The sequence below is a fragment of the Balaenoptera physalus genome, assembly GCF_965194825.1.
Source record: "Balaenoptera physalus genome assembly, chromosome: 20".
NCBI classification, from domain to species: Eukaryota; Metazoa; Chordata; class Mammalia; order Artiodactyla; family Balaenopteridae; genus Balaenoptera; species Balaenoptera physalus.
In genome coordinates this window covers 23,610,703-23,635,412 of record NC_138901.1, presented here as the reverse complement: position 1 = coordinate 23,635,412, position 24,710 = coordinate 23,610,703, and the positions used below count along the sequence as shown (strand labels likewise).

The following is a 24,710-nucleotide window of genomic DNA, read 5'->3' as shown; positions in this document are numbered from 1 at the left end:
GAAAACTAACAAAAATCCCTGCCTCCTTGGAGCTTGGATACTTAGTGGCAGAGGCAGAAGATAAAATTCAAGTTATGTCAGTGAAGTGCTGAAGGAAAAAAAAAAAATAAAGGCGTTCAAGAAAGGGAGATAAGCGTGTGTCGAGCGGGCCTGTGAAATTTTACATAGGGTAGTCAAGCAAAGCCTTACTGAGAATTACTCAGTTTGATAAACGAATGCAGACCTAGCAAGTATCAGTTGATTGCCAGAATCTCCTTTGGGTGCTTATGGGAGAGGTTGCAGAATCTAGTTGGGAGATAGAGAAATACTACTGGAAAAATGCTGAACTGTGTGACAGTTTCCCATTCGGGAAAAGAAACAGTTTAAGTGAGGTGGGGTTTGTTGGGCTTTGAAGGATCATAGGCCAATAATAGAGCAAGTAGAAATCATTTGGACATTTCTATCATGTGGTTTTGGGAAAGCTCAAGCTCACTTCAGGTGAAATTCTGTGGTCTAGATTTAGATTTGTTTGGATAGTATAAAGTTTCTTGAGATAGGGGGTCAAGAACAGTTAAGAAAAGTGGAGAAGTATGTTTATGAATATGAAATATGACTTAATTATGACATTCAGTCATGTTATTTTATCTTTGGTGTCTGCCTTTGGTCCTGTGATTTCTGTAGTTCTGTGATTTTCCCTGCTCCTTTATTCATCTGTCAACTTACCTTTTTTACTTGTCTTGGTCTTTTCCTTTCAGCAAGTTGACTCTTTGACTATTCCATCTTACCTCACGTGTCCAGCGGGTGGTGCCATTCTCTATTCTCCTCATTTTCTGTTCGATCTCCAGCATTTGCTGTGGTAGCATTCTGTCCCATAATTTGATCAGAGGGCCATAAAAACAAAGCATTCTACAAGCCACCATTCTGCAAAGTCTGCCACCATGGGGCATGAAAGACTCAGTGCTTGTGGGCATTTTGTCTTTTCTAGGTTCAAGTACAAGAAGACTCAGGTGACTCTGAAGTGGAGAATGAAGCAAAAGATAATTTTCCACTTCAAAAGAAGCCAGTTTGGTTGGATGAAGAAGATGAAGATGAGGAGATGTAGGTTGCCTAATTTTTATTCTGGAGTCCCTCTGGATTCTTCAAAAGTTACTTTGCAGGTTTTAAGAAAGTTCTCTTTCTGAATATGTGATTACGTGAAGACTTGAAAAATACTGGAAAGTATAGCAAAGATCATTCATAATCCCATCAGCGAGGGAGAACCACTGTTAACATGTTGGCATACATCTCTCCCTCTTTCTTCTGTGCTGTATAGAAAAGCTAAAAGAGCACAGTGTTTGGGGTCAGACCTGAGTTTGCCTCCTAGTTTGGCCAGTTCCTAACTGACCATTGGCAAGTTTGGAACCTACCTTTTCTCATGTGTAAAATGGAGATAATAGTAACTATATTAGAAGGCTCTTGAGATTAAATAGTGTATGTAGAGCTCTTAACACAATGCCTGAAATTGAGAAAAGACCCAAAAAAGTTAACCATCATGTACAATATGTACTTTAAGATGAGAATATATTGTATTGCAAATATTTCTCCCCAATTAAAAAAAAAACCTTTATAAACATTTTAAAATGGATGTATTATAGTCCATTATATGATTTAACCATAATTTACATAGCTATCATTGGATAGTTTTCCTTTTAATAGATTGATGTTGAGATGAGCATCTTTACGCATAAATCTTTTTCTACTTAAAATTATTTAAGAAAGATTCTTTGAGGTAGACTAACTTAATCAAAGAGCAGACATTTTTAAGGTTCTTGATAAATACTGCCAGGCTGACCCTGAGGTTCTGCCAGTTTACCTTTTCATTGAAAGGTGTCCGTTTCACTCCATTTTAAAAGCAATGATTTCTCTGGACTTCCCTGGCGGTCCAGTGGTTAAGACTTTGCCTTCCAGTGCAAGGGGTGCGGGTTCGATCCCTGGTGTGGGAGCTAAGATCCCACATGCCTCGCGGCCAAAAACCCACAACATAAAACAGAAGCAATATTGTAACAAATTCAATAAAGACTTTAAAAATGGTCCACATCAAACAAATATTAAAAAAAAATAAAAGCAATGATTTCTCTTTTTCCAGACATTGTCAGTTTAGGGTGACAGTTTAGGGTAGGAAATATCTAACTTGTGTTGAGAAAACATTTTTTTATTAGTCATTGGTTTTTCTTAAAAGTAGTCTCTATTATGTCTTTGCGTATTTGTCTACTGGAGACTCTTTCATTTTTTTAAAATTTTTATTTATTTTATTTTTTTTGGCTGTGTTGGGTCTTCGTTTCTGTGCGAGGGCTTTCTCTAGTTGCGGCAAGCGGGGGCCACTCTTCATCGCAGTGCGCGGGCCTCTCACTATCGCGGCCTCTCTTGTTGCGGCGCACAGGCTCCAGACGCGCAGGCTCAGCAGTTGTGGCACACGGGCTTAGTTGCTCCGCGGCATGTGGGATCTTCCCAGACCAGGGCTCGAACCCGTGTTCCCTGCATTGGCAGGCAGATTCTCAACCACTGCGCCACCAGGGAAGCCCGACTCTTCCATTTTGTTTTTTTATTTTTAAAATAAAAATTGTACATAAGGTGTACAACATGATAATTTGCTATATATATATACATGGTGAAGTTATTACTACAGTCAAGTGAATTAATTAGCATTTCCATTTCTTCAGATGGTTACCATTTTTATTTGTGGTGAGAGCACCTGAAATCTACTCCCTTAGCTAATTTCCAGTGTACAAAACTGTCATTAACTGCAGTCATGCTGCGTAATTGCAGCTTTGTACCCTTTGACCAACATCTCCCTTTTTCCTCTACCTTCTCACCCCTGGTAACCATCATTCTGCTCTTCGTTTCTATGTATTCTGCTTTTTTCAGATTCCACATATAAGTGAGATTATGCAGTATTTTTCTTTGATGTCTGTTTTATTTCACTTAGCTTGACGTCCTTCAGGGTCATCCATGTTGTTGCAAATGGCAGATGAGACTGTTTATTAATGATTTTAGTATATCAGCTCCTTACATATTGAGAATTTCAAACCTTTATGTGTCAAATTTATTGCACATTATTTTCTAGCTTTTTGTTTGCCTTTAAGTTTGTTTTAATGTTGTCTGATGCACAGAATATTTTAATGTTTATGTAGTGAAGTCTTTGACTCTTTTTTTTTTTGCTGTTGTTTTTAGTAAAAAGTTCTTCAGAGAGAGAAATATTTGCCTATATTTTTCCTTCATAGTATTTTAAGGTTTGGGTTTTTGTTTTTGTTTTTGTTTTGTTTGTATTTAACTCTGATTTACCTGGAATTTATTTTGGTGAATGGCATAAGCTGTGTCTAGTAAGTAATTATGAATTTGAAATAGCTCTTCAGAGGGTAAACTAGATGATCCGAAATATTGGAGATTCCTTTTTGTTTCAGGAAGAATGGAGAACGTACATTGGAGATGTTCCACATCTTATAAATCTTGACCTATATTGTTTGCTCAAAATACTAAAGGCAGCAACTATTTATGTTGATTCTTTAAGTTGTTGAAAGCATGCTGTTTTCTGGTTTTTTTATAGGGTTGACATGATGAACAATCGTTTTCGGAAAGATATGATGAAAAATGCCAGTGAAAATAAACTTTCAAAAGATCAGCTTCAAAAGAGACTTAAGGAAGAGTAAGTGTCCTTTTTCATAGGTTTGCCAAGATGTATTTATAACCAGTATTTTATTTTGATTTGCTCAGTCTTTGGCTTCTTTGGTAGTCAGATTTCCATTTTGAATTGGAAGAGCATTGTTCTTGGAAGACATGATTAAGTTTTAGTATGGGGGCCTGAGAAGGAATATAAGTACAAAAAATTTTGGAAAAAACTTGTAATCCCGCCATTTAAATATAATCAATGATGTTATTGGTTTTTTTTTTTTAACATCTTTATTGCAGTATAAATGCTTTATAATGGTGTGTTAGTTTCTGCTGTATAACAAAGTGAATCAGCTATACATATACATATATCCCCACATCTCCTCCCTCTTGCATCTCCCTCCCACCCTCCCTATCCCACCCCTCTAGGAGGACGCAAAGCACCGAGCTGATCTCCCTGTGCGATATGGCTGCTTCCCACTAGCTATCTGTTTTACATTTGGTAGTGTATATATGTCCATGCCACTCTCTCACTTTGTGCCAGCTTACCCTTCGCCCTCCCCGTGTCCTCAAGTCCATTCTCTATGTCTGTCTTTATTCCTGTCTTGCCCCTATGTTCTTCAGAACCTTTTTTCTTTTTTTAGATTCCATATATATGTGTTAGCATACGGTATTTGTTTTTCTTTTTCTGACTTAACTTCACTCTGTATGACAGTCTCTAGGTCCATCCACATCTCTGCAAATGGCACAATTTTGTTCCTTTTTATGTGTATTAGCTATTTTAAAGTCCTTGTGTGCTAATTTTGTCAGGTCTGTCATTTCTGTTTCTGTTGACTGCTTTTTCTTCTGGTTATGGTTCATGTTTTTCTGCTTCTCTGTATATCTAGTAATTTTGATTGGATTCTGGGCAGTGTGAATGTTGTTCAGTGTCTGGATTTTGTTTTTTGCTTTTAATGTGTGTTGAACTTTGTCTTGGCAGGCAGTTAATTGACTTGGAAATCACTTTGATCCTTTCAGGATTTGTTTTTAGCTTTCTTCTACAGTAGCATTTATTATAGGCTGGTTTAGCCCCATTATTAAGGTATGACCTTCCTGGGATCTCTCCTGAATGCCCTGAGTGTTCAGTAAGGACCCTTCCTCTGACTGGTTGAACTCAAATGTCTGAGCTTTGGTTCTGTGCAACTTACAGCCCCCTAGTAGTTCTTTGCTTGACCTCATGGAGTTTCATCCTACGAGCATGCAGTTTAGTATTCAGAAGAAGTGTCTGTGGACCCCTGTGCAGATTTCTGGAGCTCTTTCTCTTCCTCTTCTACAGTTGACTGCCCCTCAAATTCCTGTTGTTTCAGCCTCTTTCAAGTCTGATCTTTTTCTCCTTGTCTCTGTGTCAGGGTCTTATAAAAATGCCTTGAGGGGAAAATCCCAGTAATGGCATTGCTCACCTTGTTACTTTCCTTCTCTTAGAGATCATAGTCCTATGTTGCCTGTTGTCCAGTTTCTGAAAATAGCTTCACATATTTTGTCCAGTTTTCTAGTTACTTATGGCTAGTGGGCTTAGTTTGGTGGACTTGTCTATGATTCTGCATTAAACAGAATGATTCTTTTCAGGCTTCCAAATACCAGCCCTTCAGAATATAACTGTCATGCTTCTCCTGAAGCTTAATTTTTCCAGGATGAAATGCTCCCATTTTATTCAAAGGATATATGATGAAGTTTTGTTTATTTTACCAATCTGGTCGTTTTCTTACAGACATGTTGTAGTATTCTTTTGTGTACTCTGTGTACTATAGCATTGATTTATAACCACAAAGAGATTTCTATTTCTTTACTTAGTCACCAAATCTGGTGTGTTGATATGTGCAACTAAGACAACTATGTAACTAGATGTAAATAAGTAACAACAAATATGTATCCAGGTGATTAGAAGTTCATGAAAGTTACCAATTTAGGACTATCCTGTGTGAGTAGCCCTTCTGTTCTGAAAGATGATAACTTCTTTGGAAGAGATTCTATTCATGCTCTGACCTATATTCTTTAAATGTATTAAACTCTATATAAATACAGTGGTCACTACAAAATTTTATTTTTTACATTTTTGCTTAGATTCCAGCATGCCATGGGGGGAGTACCTGCCTGGGCAGAGACCAATAAGCGGAAAACATCTTCAGATGGTGAGTGTTGACACCTCTGTTTAAGTTGGTAAATAGATTCCTATTTCTGTTCTGTTATTATTTGAGGTTTCTCATGAGGCTTGTTAAAACCTGGTGTTTGAAATACGTCTTTTTTTGTTTTTTTTTAATGTCTGGTTTTGAAGTCTACCGTTTCTCTGAAGGAAGCTCTTTTACAATAGTGTAGATGTATTTAGTAGCATATTCTTTACTTGTAGAGACAATAATGGATGAATTTTATGATGTTTTTCCTCAACCAGAACTATGTTACATTATGGCATAGATTAAGTAAAAAATAAGTAGTAGTGTTATTTCTTCATTCACAGCCCCTTCCAAAGACATGAGCAGCTGATCTAGCTATCCACTAGGAAATGGAATGTCTTTCTAAGGAACACATGTCAGGTTAGGCCGAGATGATTATTCACTTTCTAAAAACCTATTTTTCAACTCCAGATTTTAAGTTTGACTTGTACCAAAACTGTTTTCTGCTGTTTAGATCTTTGAGTTTAGATATTATATGGATGGTTTGGCCAAGATCTGATTTGAGTTCTTGGAGTTATAAATTTTAGACTTGGAATTGACTTTTGAAATCCTTGAGGAACTTTAGAGTATATCCTCCCATTGTAATACAGGAGCTCCTTTCTTAGCATCTTTGGTATCTGATGAACCTCTGTTCGATTATCATCATCACCTCTCCCTCCCTTCTCCCCACCCATGTCAGTCTTCATGGTATCCACGTATAGGGAGCCCTTACAAGGAGCCAGTTTTACATAATTCTGGTAGAAAACTCAATCTGTTATTAAGTAGAAACTTACCTTCTGGTTTCCAACCAGATACTTTTAGAGGTTGAAGGACTCTTAGTGATGTAGCCTGACTTTATCTGCTGCAAGAAACTTCTCTACAACATCGGTTAGATGATAATTTAGCCTCTGCTTAAATATTTCAAATAATGTTGTGCTCCTTATTAGACTATTTCTTCCTCTTTTCTTTAAGAACTAATTGTAATTTTTTTAACTATTGAAATTTAGCCTCCCTATACTCTGTAGTCCTACCTTTTGAAGAGATATAATCTTATCTCTCATTCATATAAAACTCTTCTGTTATTTGAGAAATATATTTCTAGGTTTTTTTTTTAATATGTTAATCATCTTGTCCTGGCACTTTTTTTTTTTTTTTTTTTTTGGCCGCCCCACGCAGCATGTGGGATCCTAGTTCCCAGGCCAGGGATCGAACTCATGCCCACTGCATTGGGAGTGTGGAGTCTTAACCACTGGACCACCAGGGAAGTCCCATTCTGTCACTTTTTTTTACATGGCATAATTATAAACCTCAGTCATCAGTTTACCTTCCTGGATGAAATACAATTTTATTATCCATTTTAGAATATTGCATTCATAGAACTACAGCAGTTTAGATCCATGTAATTATAGATTAGGTTTATGCTGACACTGAAGCAGAAAATCTCCCAGATCCCAGTGGCTTAATCCAGTAGAATTTTTTTTTTTCCCATGAGTACAATTGAGGTGGTGAGAAGGTGATGCTCTACTTAAGGGACCCAAGTTTATAGAGGTTCTGCCATCTTCAGGCTGGGTCTTCCAATGTTGCCTAAGATATTGGCCACCAGTTGACTTATAGGAGAAGAGAGAGAAGGCTCACCAAGGGAAGTTTTTAATTGGCCTGTCCTGGAAGTGGTACGTGATACTTTCACCTACATTTTATTGGCCACTCAGTCATGAGGCCACACTAACTGCATGCAATACCAGGAAATATAGTTTGTCTTTGTGCCCAGGAGAAAAAGGAAATGAATTAGGTCAGCAGTCAGCCAGTCTGTTACTATCTGGGATATCCAAGTCTCATACCTTTATTGTACAGATGATGGGAGTAAAGTTCAAAAAGATAGAAGTGACTTGTCCAAGGTATACTTATTGGCAGAGTGGTGACTACAACCCAGCTTCACAGTTATCTCAGATTATTGTTTTTATCTGTAAATACTAGATTAGAACCTTAGAGGGCTTTTGGTGCTAGTTTTTGCTCTCTTAACCCTACAAGTGTTTTATTAAACACTCTGCTTAGCTTCTCAGTTTTCTTTACTAGAATCGTCAGTCATCTCCAGGGGAAAAGCAGCCCTATTAACCTCTCTTGGAAGTTCTGATACACAGTTTGCTGGCATTGTTCTTTCAGTCAGCTACAAGTTCTAGTGTTTTTTCCTGTGAGTTGTTAAGCTAGATCTGCTGTTCATCCTGTTGCCCATCTTGCCACTGTTACAAGTTTCTCTTTTTAAATTAAATGCTGACTCCGTTTCATCTTTATTTCATTTCATGTTGTTTTAGTCACTGTAGTGAATGTGTCTTTCGTTCCAGAGTCAGGCTTTGATTTTAACCATATACATTGAGGTCTTGTCATCTTCTTTCTCTCCTTCAAATTTATTTTGCTGTTTTACTTTTACCATTTGCAGCTTAAATAAAATGATTGAGGTTGGGAGACTGGGAGGGGAGTTGAAGTTTGAAATATAGATGTTTGGGATAGGTAATGGCCATCTCATTGATTCTAAAGATCAGCCTATGGATTTGTTTGACTTAGATGAAAGTGAAGAGGATGAAGATGATTTGTTGCAAAGGACTGGGAATTTCATATCCACATCAACCTCTCTTCCTAAAGGAATCTTAAAGGTGAGAATCAGTAAAATTGGGTCAATCCAACTAATTACCTCTGAAATCCAATATACTTCCCGGTTACAAAGGTATGGATTCCTGTTTTCTGTGGGATTAAATGTGCTTGCTGTCATTTTGCCTTGGTAAATATTTGTGTTAGGTTTTTTACGTTTTGCAAAAACAAGATTAAATTATGTTCCCAGGAATTTTTTAGGAATGTTATTTGATTCCTCCTTTTGCATTTCTTGTTCCTTCTGTTGGCACCAGCCTTGTTCATGCTGCTCTCATCTCTCGCCCAGTGCAAAGCAACAGCTTTGTGGCTAGACTCTCCACTACCAATTTCCTTCTTCCTAAGCCGTTCTTCCTATAGTAGCCTGAGGGATCTTTTAAAAATAAAATATCATGTCCTGTCACTTTTCATTGCTCTTTGAAAACATCTGAATTCCTTACCATAGTGTACCCTGCCCTTCACAGGATCTGGCTTTTGCCTATGTCTTCAACTTCATCTGATGCCTTTTCCTCTTATTCCTTACTCAGGCCACACAGGCCTTCTTTCTGTTTCTTGCACATGCCCAAGTTCTTTCTTGCCCCTGAACCTTTGCTCTTGCTCATCCCTCCATGTGTTCTTTAAGCACTGCCAGTGGCCAACTCATTCTTTTCTGCTCACATGACGCCCTAGAAATGTCTTTCCTCGCCATCTTACCTAAAGTGGCACCTTTCTGCTCACATGATGCCCTAGAAATGTCTTTCCTTGCCATCCTATCTGAAGTGGCTTACTCTAGTTACTGTCTAACTCATCACTGTGTCTCACTTGTTCATTGTGGTAACCAAGTGCCTACCCAGCACTTGCTTCAGTTAAATATATGTCAAATGAACAGTTCTCTCTTTGACATAATTTTCCCCATTATAAAATGGTAGCATGTGAATTTAGATGGGGAGAGGGGACCTTATTATGGTAAATTACTGGACAGAGTGATTCTGTCTCTCCCAACCCTGTGCAGATAATTCATTTAGCTCCTCATAGGGTGAATTCACCTCCATTGAAAATGTAGTCACCACAAAAATTTATCTTCAGGGGTTACAAAGAAGACATCATATGATACTGTGTTTTTTATGTAATTGCATTTTTAATGTAGAGGAGGCCCCCGAAAAATGGATTCTTGTATGGTAAAGCACTGTACTAGAATACTAGTTGGTAGCAGAGCTGTGGTCTTCTGGTTACTCTTCCAATGCGCTTTCTTCTGCATTGTAAACTACTTTATAATGTCTTCATGCTTTAAAGAAAATAATGTTAACCCATTCGAATTGATAAAATTCCAGCTTTATTTTTCTGTAGATGAAGCACTGCCAGCATGCTAATGCTGAACGTCCTACTACTGCTCGGATCTCGTCTGTGCAGTTCCATCCTCGTGCACAGGTTGTGATGGTCGCTGGACTAGATAATGCTGTATCGCTATTTCAGGTATGCATTTTTAAATGAAGACTTGTAGGGACTTCCCTGGTGGCACAGCGGTTAAGAATCCGCCTGCCAATGCAGGGGGCACAGGTTTGATCCCTGGTCCCGGAAGATCCTACATGCCGCAGAGCAGCTAAGCCCATGCGCCACAACTACTGAGCCTGTGCTCTAGAGCCCGTGAGCCACAACTACTGAGCCCACGTGCCACAACTGCTGAAACCCATGTGCCTAGAGCCCGTGCTCCGCAACAAGAGAAGCCACCACAATGAGAAGCCCGTGCACTGCAATGAAGAGTAGCCTCCGCTCGCTGCAACTAGAGAAAGCCTGTGTGCAGCAACGAAGACCCACCGCAGCCAAAAATAAATAAAATAAATAAATTAAAAAAAAAAAGACTTGTAGTGAAAAATGTTTACAATCAGCATACATGGTCTGTGGAAATAATCAAAAGGAATATTTTGTACTTCCTTACAGGTTGATGGAAAAACAAATCCTAAAATTCAGAGCATCTATTTGGAAAAGTTTCCAATCTTTAAAGCTTGTTTTAGTGCTAATGGAGAAAAGGTTTTAGCCACGAGTACTCACAGCAAGGTTCTTTATGTCTATGATATGCTGGCTGGAAAGCTAATTCCTGTGCATCAAGTAAGAGGTAAGGTTTCTAATGAACATATAGCTGACATGCACCCCCCTCCCCCCCAGCCCATAGTTGAGTTTGTTTAACAGTATTTACAACCGCTTTTTTTCCTCCTCATAGTATTATTAAATTTAAGGGTTTCTTTGGTTTTAGTATTTGGAAAATGTCGTGTTGTTGAGATAACATGTTTGAATGAAAAAAGTGGACTGACTTTTTACTGAGTACCTATGGGAAGAAGATCATAATTTGCAAATATATATTCCCCTAGACCAGAAAAGCAGTTGCAAATACTTGGCTGTAAAATTAGCAGTTGCTGTAGCAGAAAGAACATGAGCCTGGGAGCTAAAAGACCTGGGTTCTATTTCCTTGGACAAATTATTTCACTTCTCTGATCTGAAATTTGGATGCCCTCCAGTTCTTCTGCTGTTTGTTATAATACAATTTTGGTTTACATTTAAAGGAAATAAAGCACTGCTTTTGGAATTCGTAATGTATTTTGAAGAATGAACTACTTGAAAAATACATCTTTTTTATTAGATGAAAATTTATCTTTCCTCTGCCTTATCTATTCTTCTGCATTCTCCTACTCCCATTACCTCAAAAATATAGTGACACCTTCATGAATACTTTGGGAACTAAAGTCCTTGTAATGAAGTTGGTTGGGTTAACATTATAAATCTTGAGAGGTGTTGTTGTCATATGCTACAGCTTGCTGGCAGTTTCCCTGTTAAATTGCACATCTGTGGGGCTGTAAAGGTTACAGGTTGCTCTGTACAGCCTTTTTTCTGCTAGTGGTTAAAAGTGAGTAAGGCCAACTTTAGAAACATTTATGATGTTTATTTTCAGTGTTTCCAGTCTTGTCTTTCCTGTGTTCCTGACACTTTCAGTGATCCTTTCCAAGGGGGTTTTTAATTTATCTATTTATGCTTTAAATCAGTGCTTCTCAAACATTAATGTGCATATGAATCACCTGGGGATCTTGTTAAAATGCAGACTCTGATTCTGTTGTTCTGAGGCGGGCCTGATTCTGCATTTCTAACAAGTTCTCAGATGCTGCTGATGCTGCTGGTCCATGGACTTGCCTTTGAGTTGGAAAACCTTAAACTGTGTCCCCATATTGAAACAGAAAGCAACATGTAGTAGTTTTTATTCTTAAATGTCATTCCACTAATCAAAAGGAATGTGCTCTGGTCCTTCCTTGTCGTGCATCCTCTTGGGAAAAGCAAACCAGGGGTGGCTGAGATCCAGTAGTTAGTGATGTGTACTGTGGATCTGCTGGTGTGGAGGGCTGTGTATCTGATCACCGGATTCTTCTAAGACATGGTATTTATCTTTGCCTTTTAATATTTTTCCTTCTCTTTCCTCAATAAGCGTAACTTGGTAGTAATGATAATTATAATAGTAATGGTAAATCAAATGTATTTCTTCTTGTGGTGTTATGTTATTGAATATAATTCTCAGTCTCGTGATTATAAAACAGTATTAATAACTCGAAATTAATTAAGGACAGTAGAACAAGGGGGAAAATTGCTGACAAGTTAGGATGTGCAAGCCTTACGTGTATGTGAGCTCTTGGTTCTTGCAAATGCAAGTCTGAAAAATGAAGAATTCAGAATTGATGCATTCTGAAGAATTGCGCTTTGAGGGTTCCTTCCACTAACCTGTCAGGGCTTGTAAAGTGGGATCTATGGATTCTCAAAATTCAGGGGTCTGTGAAGCTGGATAGGAAAAACATTCCATCTTTATTTTCACTAATCTCTAACTGAAATTTAGCATTTCCTTCAGTTACAAAAGTTTCAAACAACCGTTGTTTTGAGAAGGGTATCATACACTTCAGACTGGCACACAGAAAAGTTAAGAACCACAGATTACTATTTCAAAGTCCAGAAGCAGTTTCAGTTGCATCATTTAGAAGGACAGTTCTTATATCCATATCTATCCATCTGTGCCGGGTCTTAGTTGTGGCATGCGGGATCTTTGTTGTGGCATGCGGGATCTTCATTGCGGCATGCGGGAATCTTTTAGTCGTGGCATGCGGACTCTTAGTCGTGGCATGCGGACTCTTATTTGTGGCACGCGGAATCTAGTTCCCTGACCAGGGATCGAACCCGGGCTGCCTGCATTGGGAGCACCGAGTCTTAACCACTGGACCACCAGGGAAGTCCCTAGAAGGACAGTTCCTTTTTTTTTAAGATTTATTTATTTAATTTTATTTTTGGCTGCATCGGGTCTTAGTTGCGGCACACGGGATCTTCGTTGAGGCATGTGGGATCTTCTCTTGCGGCGTGCAGGCTTCTCTCTAGTCGTGGTGTGCGGGGTTTCTCTCTCTAGTTGTGGTGCGTGGTGCATGGGCTCCAGAGCGCGTGGGCTCTGTAGTTTGCAGATTCAGGCTCTCTAGTTGAGGCGCGTGAGCTCAGTAGTTGCGGCACGTGGGCTTAGTTGCCCCGAGGCATGTGGGATCTTAGTTCCCTGACCAGGAATCTAACCCCTGTCCCCTGCATTGCAAGGTGGATTCTTTACCACAGGACCACCAGGGAAGTCCCAGAAGGGCAGTTCTTAAGGGAGCTGTCTTGTTCTAGGAAAACACAAAGAATTTGACCATTTGGGAATCAAATTAGTTTGTCAGGCAGCCATTTTGATTTATAGGCATATGGTCATTGCTGAGCCTTAGTTTTCTCTTTCTGTAAACTCAAGGGTTCTAAAATATTAAAAGAACTTTTTAGAAGATTGTAACTAAGCACCACCTACCACTTGGTAAATGCTCAGTCATTGGTAACTGCTGTCATTGTTAAGAACAGCATATAATCTGTCTGATCACAGTCAGTTCACTTCCCATCCTATGGAATTTGGCTCTATTCTAATCAAATTGGCCATTCTTTTTCTTACCTATAAGTTGCTCAGCAGTTGACCTAAAAATCTCATTCCTGGGACTTCCTGGCAGTCCAGTGGTTAAGACTCCGTGCTTCCAATGCAGGGGGCGTGGGTTCAGTCCATGGTCTGGGAACTAAGATCCCACATGCTGTGTGGGGTGGCCAAAAAAAATCTCATTCCCTAATCTATAGAAACATTTATACCTGACATCTTTAAAGCTCTATGTCTTCTATCTCAAGGCCATGTTATAAATTTTGTCTGGCTTCTGTTTTGAAAGGTCTAGCTTTTATAAAAAGCAATTATAATATTGATATTAGCACTTATTATCACTATTCTTTTGTGAAGTCAAAAGTAAAATGCTATGTACATATAACTGGTGTACAGTACACTGTAAGGTTTGGATAAAAATATGGTAATCTTTCTTATTTTTCCAATTAATTGATAAAGTAACTGTTTGTCCTTATTTGTTGGAAGTCTAGTATTTCCTTCTTGAAGACAACCCCCTTTCCTGAATTACCCCCAAACAACAGGCTTACTCAGGCCAAAAACATAAGGTCTTTCACTGCAGACAGAACAGAGGACTGTGTAAAGAGTCCTCTGGCATTTTGCCTCTGTTGCTGCCATCCTGGGTCTGTGTTCACACTGGTCCCACACAGTATGAGGGAAGTTTGTTTACTGTTGCCCTTGTGACACCTGTGCAGTCTGCAGTCCTCCAGGACTGTGGTGGTGCCCAGCTGTAGGCTCCAAGGTGAGCACTTTGAGTTCTGCCCAGCTGTAGGCTCCAAGGTGAACACTTTGAGTTCTGTCTTGCATTCCCACTGTGCTCTTAGGATTGGGTCTGGAGGGGTTTCCAGAACTAACCTCCCTTCTCTGCTTCATCATGTAATGATATTTTCCCAATGTTTGGAGCTGTTTCTTTCCGTATGCTGCAGTCAGTATATAATGTTTGCCCAAAATTTGGGATGAATATTATCCTTAGTAGGACTAGAGTCATTGTGAAGAAGATGGTCATCCCTAGCAGAAGTAACCCTAGTGACTGGAATATGTGTCTGGATTGATTCCAGTCAAGGAAGCTAGGATGTAGTCTCTTGGTGGGTGGGGCTAGAGTGGGAGGCCCAGTTTTGTAGTATTGTGAACCATCTAGACAAAGACTGTTACTAGCACAGAGATGGTCTGTGGGACCTTCAACTATCATTTTCCTGGGAGGGGGAACAAGAACTCTTCACTGGATTTTTCTAAATTCTTTTTTCTGATTAATATTCTAACTTAGCGATATGTTCACATGGTGCAAAAGTCCAATACGTACAAATGAGTGGATAGTGAAAATTCTCTTCTGCTCTGTCACCCTGGAAGCATAGCTAGTTATTCTTATGTATCCTTTCTATTAGGCAACTTGTTAATGGGTAAGTTGGCTCTATAAGCAATTTAATATCAGAAGGGTCTCCTGCATAGTCAGTATGAGCCTTTTAGGCATGGGAAAGGAACATGTCCCATTATAAATAAGTAAATGGACATCTGGTCTATATACTTAGCTCATGTGATTTGGTTACATGAGTCTTGGGAAGCTAATCAACTCTTGGATACACTACTGACACATGGTTTTGGTTTGTTTTTTCGTTTTGATCCACAAAGTTAAGAATTAGACTCCCATTCATCATGGGCTGTTTAGTAGGTGGCTGGCAACTAGCTTCTGCACGTTACTGCATTTTAGCCGTCTCTGTGGCAGTGTATTTTCCTTCTGGTGATGAACGTTTTGACAGAGAAGTATAATTTATCCTTTTAGTTACTTACAGGTATTACTGTTTACATTTGGAAAATTAGTCGATAACTTTACTGGTTGGAGAGCTGGCTCTCAGGCCTGTAATTAGAATGGTGAATGTTAACCCAGACAAAGAACAGAAGTTTGCTGAGCATTTTGTAGTGACCTTATATTTCAGTCATACTCAATGATGCATGGGGTCAGACTTATTCAGAGTCTGAGCCCACGTTTTATTTAAGGCACTTAAAAAGTAAGAAACTCTCAATTGTCAGTGAAAGCTTTACTGCAAACCATTAATCCTTATTGATTCATCTCCTTTCTTAGGTTTGAAGGAGAAGATAGTGAGGAGCTTCGAAGTCTCCCCAGATGGGTCCTTTTTGCTTATAAATGGTGTTGCTGGATATTTTCACTTGCTGTCAATGAAGGTGAACCATTATTAGCTGTTGCTTGTTCTTCTAGGATAAGACATTAGTGTAGGGATGGTCTTGAACCATAACTCATGGTGTCCTTAAATCTGCATCTCAAGTAGAGGAACATATTGAGACTTGGGGAGAAGTTGTGGGCAGTGGAAAGAATTTTTTTTTGAGGGTAGGGGAAAACAAAGTTGAGTAGGTGCTACAAAATAGAGAACTAGGTTGCTTTTATTCTGCACATTGTGATTCTTCTTTGCAGCGCCTAACAATTTGATAAATAATATTTATTGTTCTTCCAGACTAAAGAGCTAATTGGTAGTATGAAAATTAATGGAAGGATTGCAGCATCCACATTCTCTTCAGATAGTAAGAAAGTATATGCATCTTCAGGTAAGTTAAGTTAATGACAAGATGATCTGAAGCTTCTTTGAAGCTTTGGATGTGTGTAAATATCAACTTTAAGCAAAACTGAGTTTGATTTTAGACTTTTTTGTATTAGTAAGAAAATCATTTTTATTTTTACAATTCATTTTTCATTGCTGTTTGCCTTCTCATTTACTAACTAGTAATGGTGAAGGGTTAACCACTTAACATGCACTGTTTGGGGAAAAGATGGGAAGAAAATGCATTTTATTTAATTAATTAATTAATTAATTAATTTTTGACTGTGTTGGGTCTTCGTTGCCGTGTGGGCTTTCTCTAGTTGCGGCGAGCGGGGTCTGCTCTTCATTGCGGTGCGTGGGCTTCTCATTGCAGTGGCTTCTCTTGTTGCAGAGCACGGGCTCTAGGTGCGTGGGCTTCAGTAGTTGTGGCATGCGAGCTCAGTAGTTGTGGCTCGCGGGCTCTACAGCACAGGCTCAGTAGTTTTTGGTGCACGGGCTTAGTTGCTCTGCGGCATGTGGGATCCTCTCGGACCAGGGATCGAACCCATGTCTCCTGCGTTGGCAGGCGGATTCTTAACCACTGCGCCACCAGGGAAGTCCCCAGAAAATGCATTTTAAAAGGTGATTTATTCTGAGACTTTCTTACTTTCTTTTTGAAAGTTACTTAGAATTATAACTTCTTTTCTTTTAGCTTCTTTTGACTTGGATAATGTTTGGAATTTTACTCATTATTGACTGAAAACAATTCTGATCTCATCTGACATTTCTGTAGTACTACCGACCAACCCTTTATCATTCCTGACAGTCTCTAATCTTGTGCTTTTCTGCTGGCCTTTCTGACTGTCCTGTGACTCTTACTCCTTTTCCTAAAGGATCTTAGGGACCATCACAAGCTCAGCGTAGCTCGTGCTGTTTGGTAGTGGGAGGCATTAGAGTGGTTCTGCCAGTGAGTAGTATTCTTCAATCTATTCAAAAACTTTTTTAAAAAAAGGATTAAGTTTAGCATTAACTTTAATTTTTGTTTTGGTTTTGGCCCAGAATCAAACTTTCACAAGGTTGAGTTACTTACATTTGTATGTTTTTAATCCAATAATATAAGAATGTCAGCAGCATATATAGTCCCTATTAATTAATATGCTAGGTTTTATGAGGGGTAAGGAATAAATATTGGTTCAGAGAAATAATGTTCCTAATGAAATGGCCTTTGGATCCTGGGAGAGTCAGAGTTGGGGAGAAGAGTTGAAGGGTCAGCACAGGTACTGAGATTTGGTTATATGAATTGGATATAGATGTTAAATATTTACAAATTAGGTTAGTACCATGGAGGTCTAATTTACCATAAGAAGAAAGGTCCTAAAATCAGAGAAGGAGTAATCAAAAGTTGAGCCTTGGTAAGTTAGGGGTTACCTATATTTTGATTGGTGTTCTCCCCCCTCCCCTTCCTCCTTTCCTTCTTCTGTAAGGAGTGATTTGTGTGATTGGCATCATATTGTTCTTATTTATTGTTTTATATATATAAAGAATATTTTGATAGAAGGAGTGTTGAAGAAAGAATTTACCTTTTATCTTTTCAGCTGAGCCAGTTTTTTCTTTTTGTTTTTCTTGGATTAATTTTTGCTTCTTAAGTCAACATCAACTTATGACCGTGTAATACACTTGCTTTCTAGATGGTCTTCCTGCCCTTGATCCCTTCCATTCCCATTTTAGTCTGTTGCTAGCTAGGCTGATCTTTAAAGCCCTTCCTTTATTGTACCATTACCCTACAGACAGACATAAAGTTTTAAAAATTTGAGCCTATTAAATTTTTTCTAAATACATATTTTACTTCTACCTAACCTAAACCCTTATGCCAGCCTGGGAAGTTTTGTTTCTTAATGAAATAGTTGAAACAGTGAGATACTGAATTCTCATTGGAAGGATAATAGTATAGAAGGGTGACCATTAGAGCAATATCCACAGAAAAGAAAGAGATGAAATACATGAGTGAGGCGCCGCCTTTGAGACGGGAATAGGGTCATCATACACATCTGTAACGGGTGTGAGGAAGAGGGTGATCGTCAGTATTGCGCGTATAGGAAAGAGGAAAAAGGAGGAGGACTGATTTTGGCAGTTAGATGGCCATTTCTATCATGAGAATATTTGTGTTCTCATCAGATTTAATATCCTTTATCTTTCACACATTCTCCCTTCTCTAAACTGTTTGTGCTTATTACTCACAATCAATTATCCATACCTCCTTAGTTAAATTATAAATTCCTTTTGGTCTGGATCAGTTCATTCTTCATTTCCTCCTCTGATGTCAACTTCATCATCAGTTTGGTATCTAAATCACCTAGCCTCACATGTTAGGTACTCTGATACCTCTTGATAGATGTTGGAAAACCTTTGCTGGTGGGTTTTTTGTTTTTTCAAATTTTGCCCCAATAATTTATCTGAGTGAAATGTAGAAACTTTTTCTAAAGTTCAACTCAAGCCAAGAGTTTGTGATTTTCACTCTAAACCTAAAGATATTGTTTATTAATGACTAATGAGGATGTAGTTTTCTATATATAGAAATGTATAGAAGAAACATTTTTAGGCCAGTTTTCTAGACTTAAGGCAATTACAGTATATAGTAGGTCTTTATTTGTAGTATCTTGTACTATTAAAGAGGGACTAAGAATGGTCGGTTCACTTGCCTTTCAAGTTTAAAACAAAATTAACCAAACCCATTTTTTGTCTGTTTCATTCAGGGGATGGAGACGTTTATGTTTGGGATGTGAACTCTAGGAAGTGCCTTAACAGATTTGTTGATGAAGGCAGTTTATATGGATTAAGCATTGCCACATCTAGGAATGGACAGTATGTGGCTTGTGGGTAAGTAAACTGAGGTTCTGGTAACCTTTAATCACCTTTTGCTAATGAGAAAATATTAAAGAATTGAGGGGCTTCCCTGGTGGCACAGTGGTTAAGAATCCGCCTGCCAATGCAGGGGACATGGGTTCGATCCCTGGTCCGGGAAGATCCCATATGCTGCAGAGCAACTAAGCCCGTGTGCCACAACTACTGATCCTATGCTCTAGAGCCCACGACCCACAACTACTGAAGCCTGTGTGCCTAGAGCCCATGCTCCTCAACAAGAGAAGCCACCGCAAGGAGAAGCCCGCACACTGCAATGAAGAGTAGCTCCCGCTTGCCGCAACCAGAGAAAGCCCATGCGCAGCAACGAAGACCCAACGTAGCCAAAAATAAAATAAATAAATTTATAAAAAGAATTGAATATACTAGATGGTGCCTAGTAGTTCTGTTTATAAACTAGTAATATGAAATTGATAAACCCAGGTCTTACATTTTATTGTCTTAATAATATTTGTTAATATTTGTGTTTAATAATATTAATGGCAGTTTTTCAGCTCTTTAGCAAAGAAAATACTGGACTACCTTATTATGTTATGGTATGTTTTCTTACGTTTGAAATATTTGTTTGATTTAAGTCTTAAAGATACTTAAAGCATTTTTGCCTTTAGCTAGCTAGGTGGTATAAACAAAAACATGTTTTTTGGGAACACTGTTGTTAGTATTATAGAGACTTTGAAAATATTATCTAGAACATGTTATTGTGTCATTGCTGAAAAAAATGGTTATTACACTGGGGAAAAGATGGCTTTATTGTCCTACTTGATTTTAAAGATGCAGGGTGGGAGGAGGGGGTATTGGATACTTACCTGTAATTCTAAACGATTTTACCTACCAAATCACTAATCAGCACCTGTAATTTTAGAACTTCCAGAAGTCAATTTTTATGACTTTCTTAGACTAAACACAATTGATCCATAAAGAGATTTCAAATTCTCCCTTGGTGGGAGGTCCAGTGGGTCTTGCTGTCATAGCATACTCACCACTTTTTCTTCACTTCACTACCTCCTTCAAAGGTTAAAATTGGAGAAACTACTTATAAATATCCCTACCACCATTTGGAAATTGGTCAGCAGCTACCTTGGGTCCTGGGAAGAAAGGAAAGTGGAACCAGGCTGTGGAGCTTGGAGGCCAGGCTGACATCACGTGGCTCTGCCATAGGCGGTAGGGTAGCCTGCGCCCAGCGTTGCTAGAACACTGTGCACTATGGCAGCAGTTCATGATTAGCAGGTCTTCTGAGACTAAAGCTCCTTTAGAATGAAGACTGGTATTTAAATTAATTATAAATAATTTTAAGCAGACCTGCTTTTGCCTTCATGTGGGACAAGAATAACTGCACAAACATAACCTTCAGTCGAATCTGTGAAGTTAATCTTTTTCTAGTCCTTGCCTCTCTTTTTTGTATCACTTTTTATTAATCCCCTTTGAAGGGCCCAAAGAGGAAGGAATTTAATATTAGTCGTTTAAACTCATTTGATTTTAATTGCCTTTCAGTGTAAGTGAATTCTGATGTGCTTGGTCAAAGACCATTATTAGGTTTTTATTGTTAAACCTGGAAAGAAAGGCCTTAACCCTTGTTAGAGGAATTTCCCATGTTATCAGACAGTCGGGGAAGAGTTGGTGGTGGAATCAGGGCAGAGGTAGGAGAAACTGAACTCACTTGACTGGTTGGCTGACTGCTCCTTCCCTTCCTCCCACCTCCCTCTCTTTCCCCTCTCCATGTACTGGTGTGAAATTTCTCTATCCTGGCCTTTGCTGCTGGGAATTAACTCCTCCCTTGATCTCAAAATTCATCTGATAGTGTCTATTAACTCTTCTCAGTGTCCTGGCATAAAGTGGATGCTTTTGATTTACAGCTTTGCTCTGATAGGGAAATAGGGAAACTAAGAATGTTGTAAATAGAGAGGTCTTTTAGTTTACAGTATCTTTTTTTATGGCTTTGGTTAATATAAGGATTGCTGCATATTTTTAGAAAGCTTTCACATTAATTTGTACAACATCAGTGTTAGGACATACTTGGGAAATCATTAGGGACTAACCCTTCCTGATAGGTGGGGGTGGGGGCTGATGCTCTGAAGCGTTCTGTAAGACACAACTGAAATCATTGATAAGGAGGGGTCTTGAAGCCTGCAGTCTTACTTTTCCAGGTGCAGTGCCCTTCTCGCCCTACTGGGTAGAATCTTAGTTAAGTTGTACCTTTGCTGCATCTTCTGTGTATGCAGTAGTGTGTTTTGTGACTTCCTGTCTAGTCTAGAAGCCAGTCAGTAAAAAAAAAAAAGAAATATTTGCATGCTGGCTATGTATTACAAAGCACTGTATATTAAAGAATGGGAAGGTGTTGAGACCTGGCATATTCTCTCCTTTGCATGTGACAGCTCTTTGAATACAGACTTCAGAAGATAGCTCACTAAATTCAGGTGGCCCCATAAGGTGACTTGGATAATCCCCTTTATCTTGTTGCTGTTGCTTTATTTTCTCTGCTTTACAGTGAAGAAGTTAGGAGCGTCTTGTGCTGCAGTCATGGAACATCACTGGCTTGGGCTCCTGCCTGGACTGGGGGTGTGCAACCTCTAAACCACTTTGGGCTCTTTGTATTTTGAGAACTGTTGGTCAAAGCCATAAAAATACCTGTTTTTATATTTTCTAATCAAAGTTCTATCAGGTGGTTAGATACTTGTTGACTTTAGTCTTCATTACCTTCTTAAAAATACACAAATTAAGATTGTCTTTTTACTAGTTTCCATCTAAATAGTTTCAAACTGTGCTCTGAATAATAATTACAATAAAAAGATTTATAATATTAATAGCAAATTTTTTCAGCACTTAGTATCTGCCAAGCACTGTTTTTCATATATAGCTGTATATGTGTATTGTGTGTGTGTGTATGTGTGTATATATATATATATATATATAAGCTACGTATGTATGTATGTGTAAATATATGTATAGATAATTTTTCATATATAATCTAACTTAATTCTCATTTCCTACTCCATGATATTGGTACTATGATCCCTGCTTTACAGGTGGGGAAGCTGAGGCACTGTGAGTTAAGTAACTTGGTTAGGGTCAGACAGTAAGTGGCAGACCCAAGATTACAAATAGTCTGGCTCCAAAGCCTGAGCTTTTAACCTTTAAAAATTTTTTTTGTTTGTTTTCTTTTTAAAAATTTTATTGAAATACAGTTGATCTACAGTGGTGTGTTAATTTCTGCTGTACAGTAAACTGACTCAGTTATACATATATATTCTTTTTCATATTCTTTCCCATTGTGGTTTATCCAAGGATATTGACTGTAGCTCCCTTTGCTATGCAGTAGGACCTTGTTGTTTATCCATCCTGTATCTAATAGTTTGCCTCTGCTAGTCCCACACTCCCACCCCTCCCCACCCCCCCAGCCACAGGTCTGTTCTCTATGTCTGTGAGTCTGTTTCTGTTTTGTAGATATGTTCATTTGTGTCATATTTTAGATTCCACATATATAAGTGATATAATATGGTATTTGTCTTTCTCTTTCTGACATACTTTACTTAATATGATAATCTCTGGGCCCATCCATGTTGCTGCAAATGGCATTATTTTATTCTTTTTTATGGCTGTAATATTTCATTGAATATAAATATATACCACATCCGTATCCATTCATCTGTCGACGGACATTTAGGTTGCTTCTGTGTCTTGCTTATTGTACATAGAGCTGCTCATAGCATAGGGGTGCATGTATCTTTTTGAATTACAGTTTTGTCTGGATTGTTTTATTTTATTGAAGTACAGTTGATGTGCAATATTATGTAAGTTACAGATGTATAGTATAGTGATTCACAGTTTTAAAGTTTATACTCCATTTATAGTTATTAGAATATTGGCTATATTTCCTGTGTTGTACAACATATCCTTGTAGCTTATTTTATACATAATAGTTTGTACCTCTTAAACCCCTACCCCTATATTGCCCCTAGCCGCTTCCCTCACCCCACTGGTAACCACTAGTTTGTTCTCTATATCTGTGTCTGTTTCTTTTTTGTTACATTTACGAGTTTGTTGTATTTTTTAGATTCCACATATAAGTGTCATACAGTATTTCTCTCTCTGACTTACTTCACTTAGCTTAATGTCCTCCAAGTCCATCCATGTTGTTGCAAATGGCAACATTGTTTTTTATGGTTGAGTTCTACTGCCTTTTTAAAGGTACATCTCTGTGTGTTGATGTGTTTAAATATAAAATGGTACAGTCACTAGGAGTTTTGCAAATTAAGGAGTCTTACAAGAAATAAAGAACATTTAGTCCAGTTTGTCTTGAGAATGAATCCTTTTGTGCCATCTATATAATCCCTTTGGAAAATCAGCTTCAAACATTCTGTGCTTCAACTTTTATATAGCTTTATCTTTTATCTTTTAAAATGTCTAAATATACCTTGGATTGCTATTTTTCCTACTTAAATCTGGGTTTTAAACCCTTAGCTTAAATCTTTGCTGCAGGATTTTTGTGATTTCAGTAATCTACCTGGATTGGGAGAATGTGGAAACTAGTCTTCTGTAACTTAAAGCTAACAAAAAGTTTCTCTTTCATCTTTGTATCTAAGATATTTTCAGTATTAGTTTATTCTGATGATGATTGTCCCTTTTCTGTTATCTTTCCATTTGTTTGTATATCTGTTTTTAATTTCTTGCTGGTGTCTTGGTCTAATTCTGCACGTCCATCACAGTAACTTCTAGCCACATGCGCTATTTAATTTTAAATTAATTAAAATTAAAAAAAACTAGTTCCTTGATGACACTGGCCACATTTTATGTATTCAGTAGCCACATGTGTCTAGTGGCTATCATATTGAGCAGCACAGCTATAGAGTATTTCCGTAATCACAGAAAGGTATACTGAGTAGTGCCAGTCTAATCCAGTCATTTTATTGATAAGGAAACTGAGGTCTAAGAGTTAGGTAATTTAAGTGTTGTTACTCATCAGACTAGTTGCTGGCAGAGCTGGATCTGGAACTCATGTTGTCTAGTTTCCAGTTCTGTGTTCTTTCCACCCTGTCACCCCAAAGTATTTTTTATTTTATTTTAAAAGAATACTAAATAATTCAGGGCTATAGAAAAGTATGAAATTTGTTATGATTTAGGGCCTGGAATTAATAGTTCTTTAATTTTAGTGCTCTCGTGGAACATATAAAATGGGTTTCATTTTGCTTCATCTAGAGATTGTTCAGGACATGTATGCTTTATAATGCAAGGAAAACCTGTTTTATTCAAGGATACGTTTTTGCTTCAGTTTCCTCATTCATAAAAACGTTTATTGAGCATTGAGCTGGGGATTGTGAGACAGAACTATGCATCATCACCTTCTCATAGTTTATGATCTTATGTGAAGACATGCATACGTGTATCTCTATTTACAAGGCGAGACGTCTTAAGGGCTGCAGCTGAGATACAGTGTTTTAATTTTAAGAATGTTAGGAATGGTGAAGGCTGTTATTGTTGAATGTCTGTCTGGAAAAGGTTTTGGGGGATATTGGCACTTGAGCTGGCCATTTTGAAGGCCAGGTGGGTTTCAGAGAAAGGCATTGCAGATAGTGGAAAGGATGAGAAAATTCAGGTTTGTGTTCTGAGAGAAGTCTGGATGGGATGACTCTTAAGGGGGGTTAGGCTACAAAGGTAAGCAGTCAGGGGATAACTTGTAGAAAGGTCTTTTATGCTGTGTCGAAGAATATGGACATTATATTAAGTGGAAAGAGAAACTGTTAAGGGTTTTTAAGCAGAGGAGAACCATGATGATATTTGGATTTTAGAGTTTGAAGTAGATAATTTGCATGACAGCCTTTAGAAGGGGAATAGAGGTGCAAGTAGATGAGCCTTGAGGTCATT

The 24,710-nt window shown here is 38.3% G+C and overlaps 1 protein-coding gene and 1 pseudogene across 3 annotated transcripts in view; both read left to right on the top strand.

Annotated features, from left to right (window-relative positions):
* The window catches only part of LOC309649851 (diphthamide biosynthesis protein 3 pseudogene), a 185,968-nt pseudogene that overhangs the window by 125,052 nt on the left and 36,206 nt on the right, over nt 1-24,710 (top strand). The window lies entirely within an intron of this gene.
* The window catches only part of UTP18 (UTP18 small subunit processome component), a 36,612-nt gene that overhangs the window by 1,137 nt on the left and 10,765 nt on the right, over nt 1-24,710 (top strand). For both annotated transcript variants that reach the window (XM_082440371.1, XM_082440370.1), the window contains exons 2-10: nt 965-1,077; nt 3,563-3,661; nt 5,725-5,792; nt 8,370-8,458; nt 9,777-9,902; nt 10,368-10,542; nt 15,482-15,582; nt 15,870-15,960; nt 18,686-18,809. In XM_082440371.1, coding sequence (XP_082296497.1) covers nt 965-1,077; nt 3,563-3,661; nt 5,725-5,792; nt 8,370-8,458; nt 9,777-9,902; nt 10,368-10,542; nt 15,482-15,582; nt 15,870-15,960; nt 18,686-18,809 — 986 coding nt within the window. The remainder of the gene's footprint in view (nt 1-964; nt 1,078-3,562; nt 3,662-5,724; nt 5,793-8,369; nt 8,459-9,776; nt 9,903-10,367; nt 10,543-15,481; nt 15,583-15,869; nt 15,961-18,685; nt 18,810-24,710) is intronic.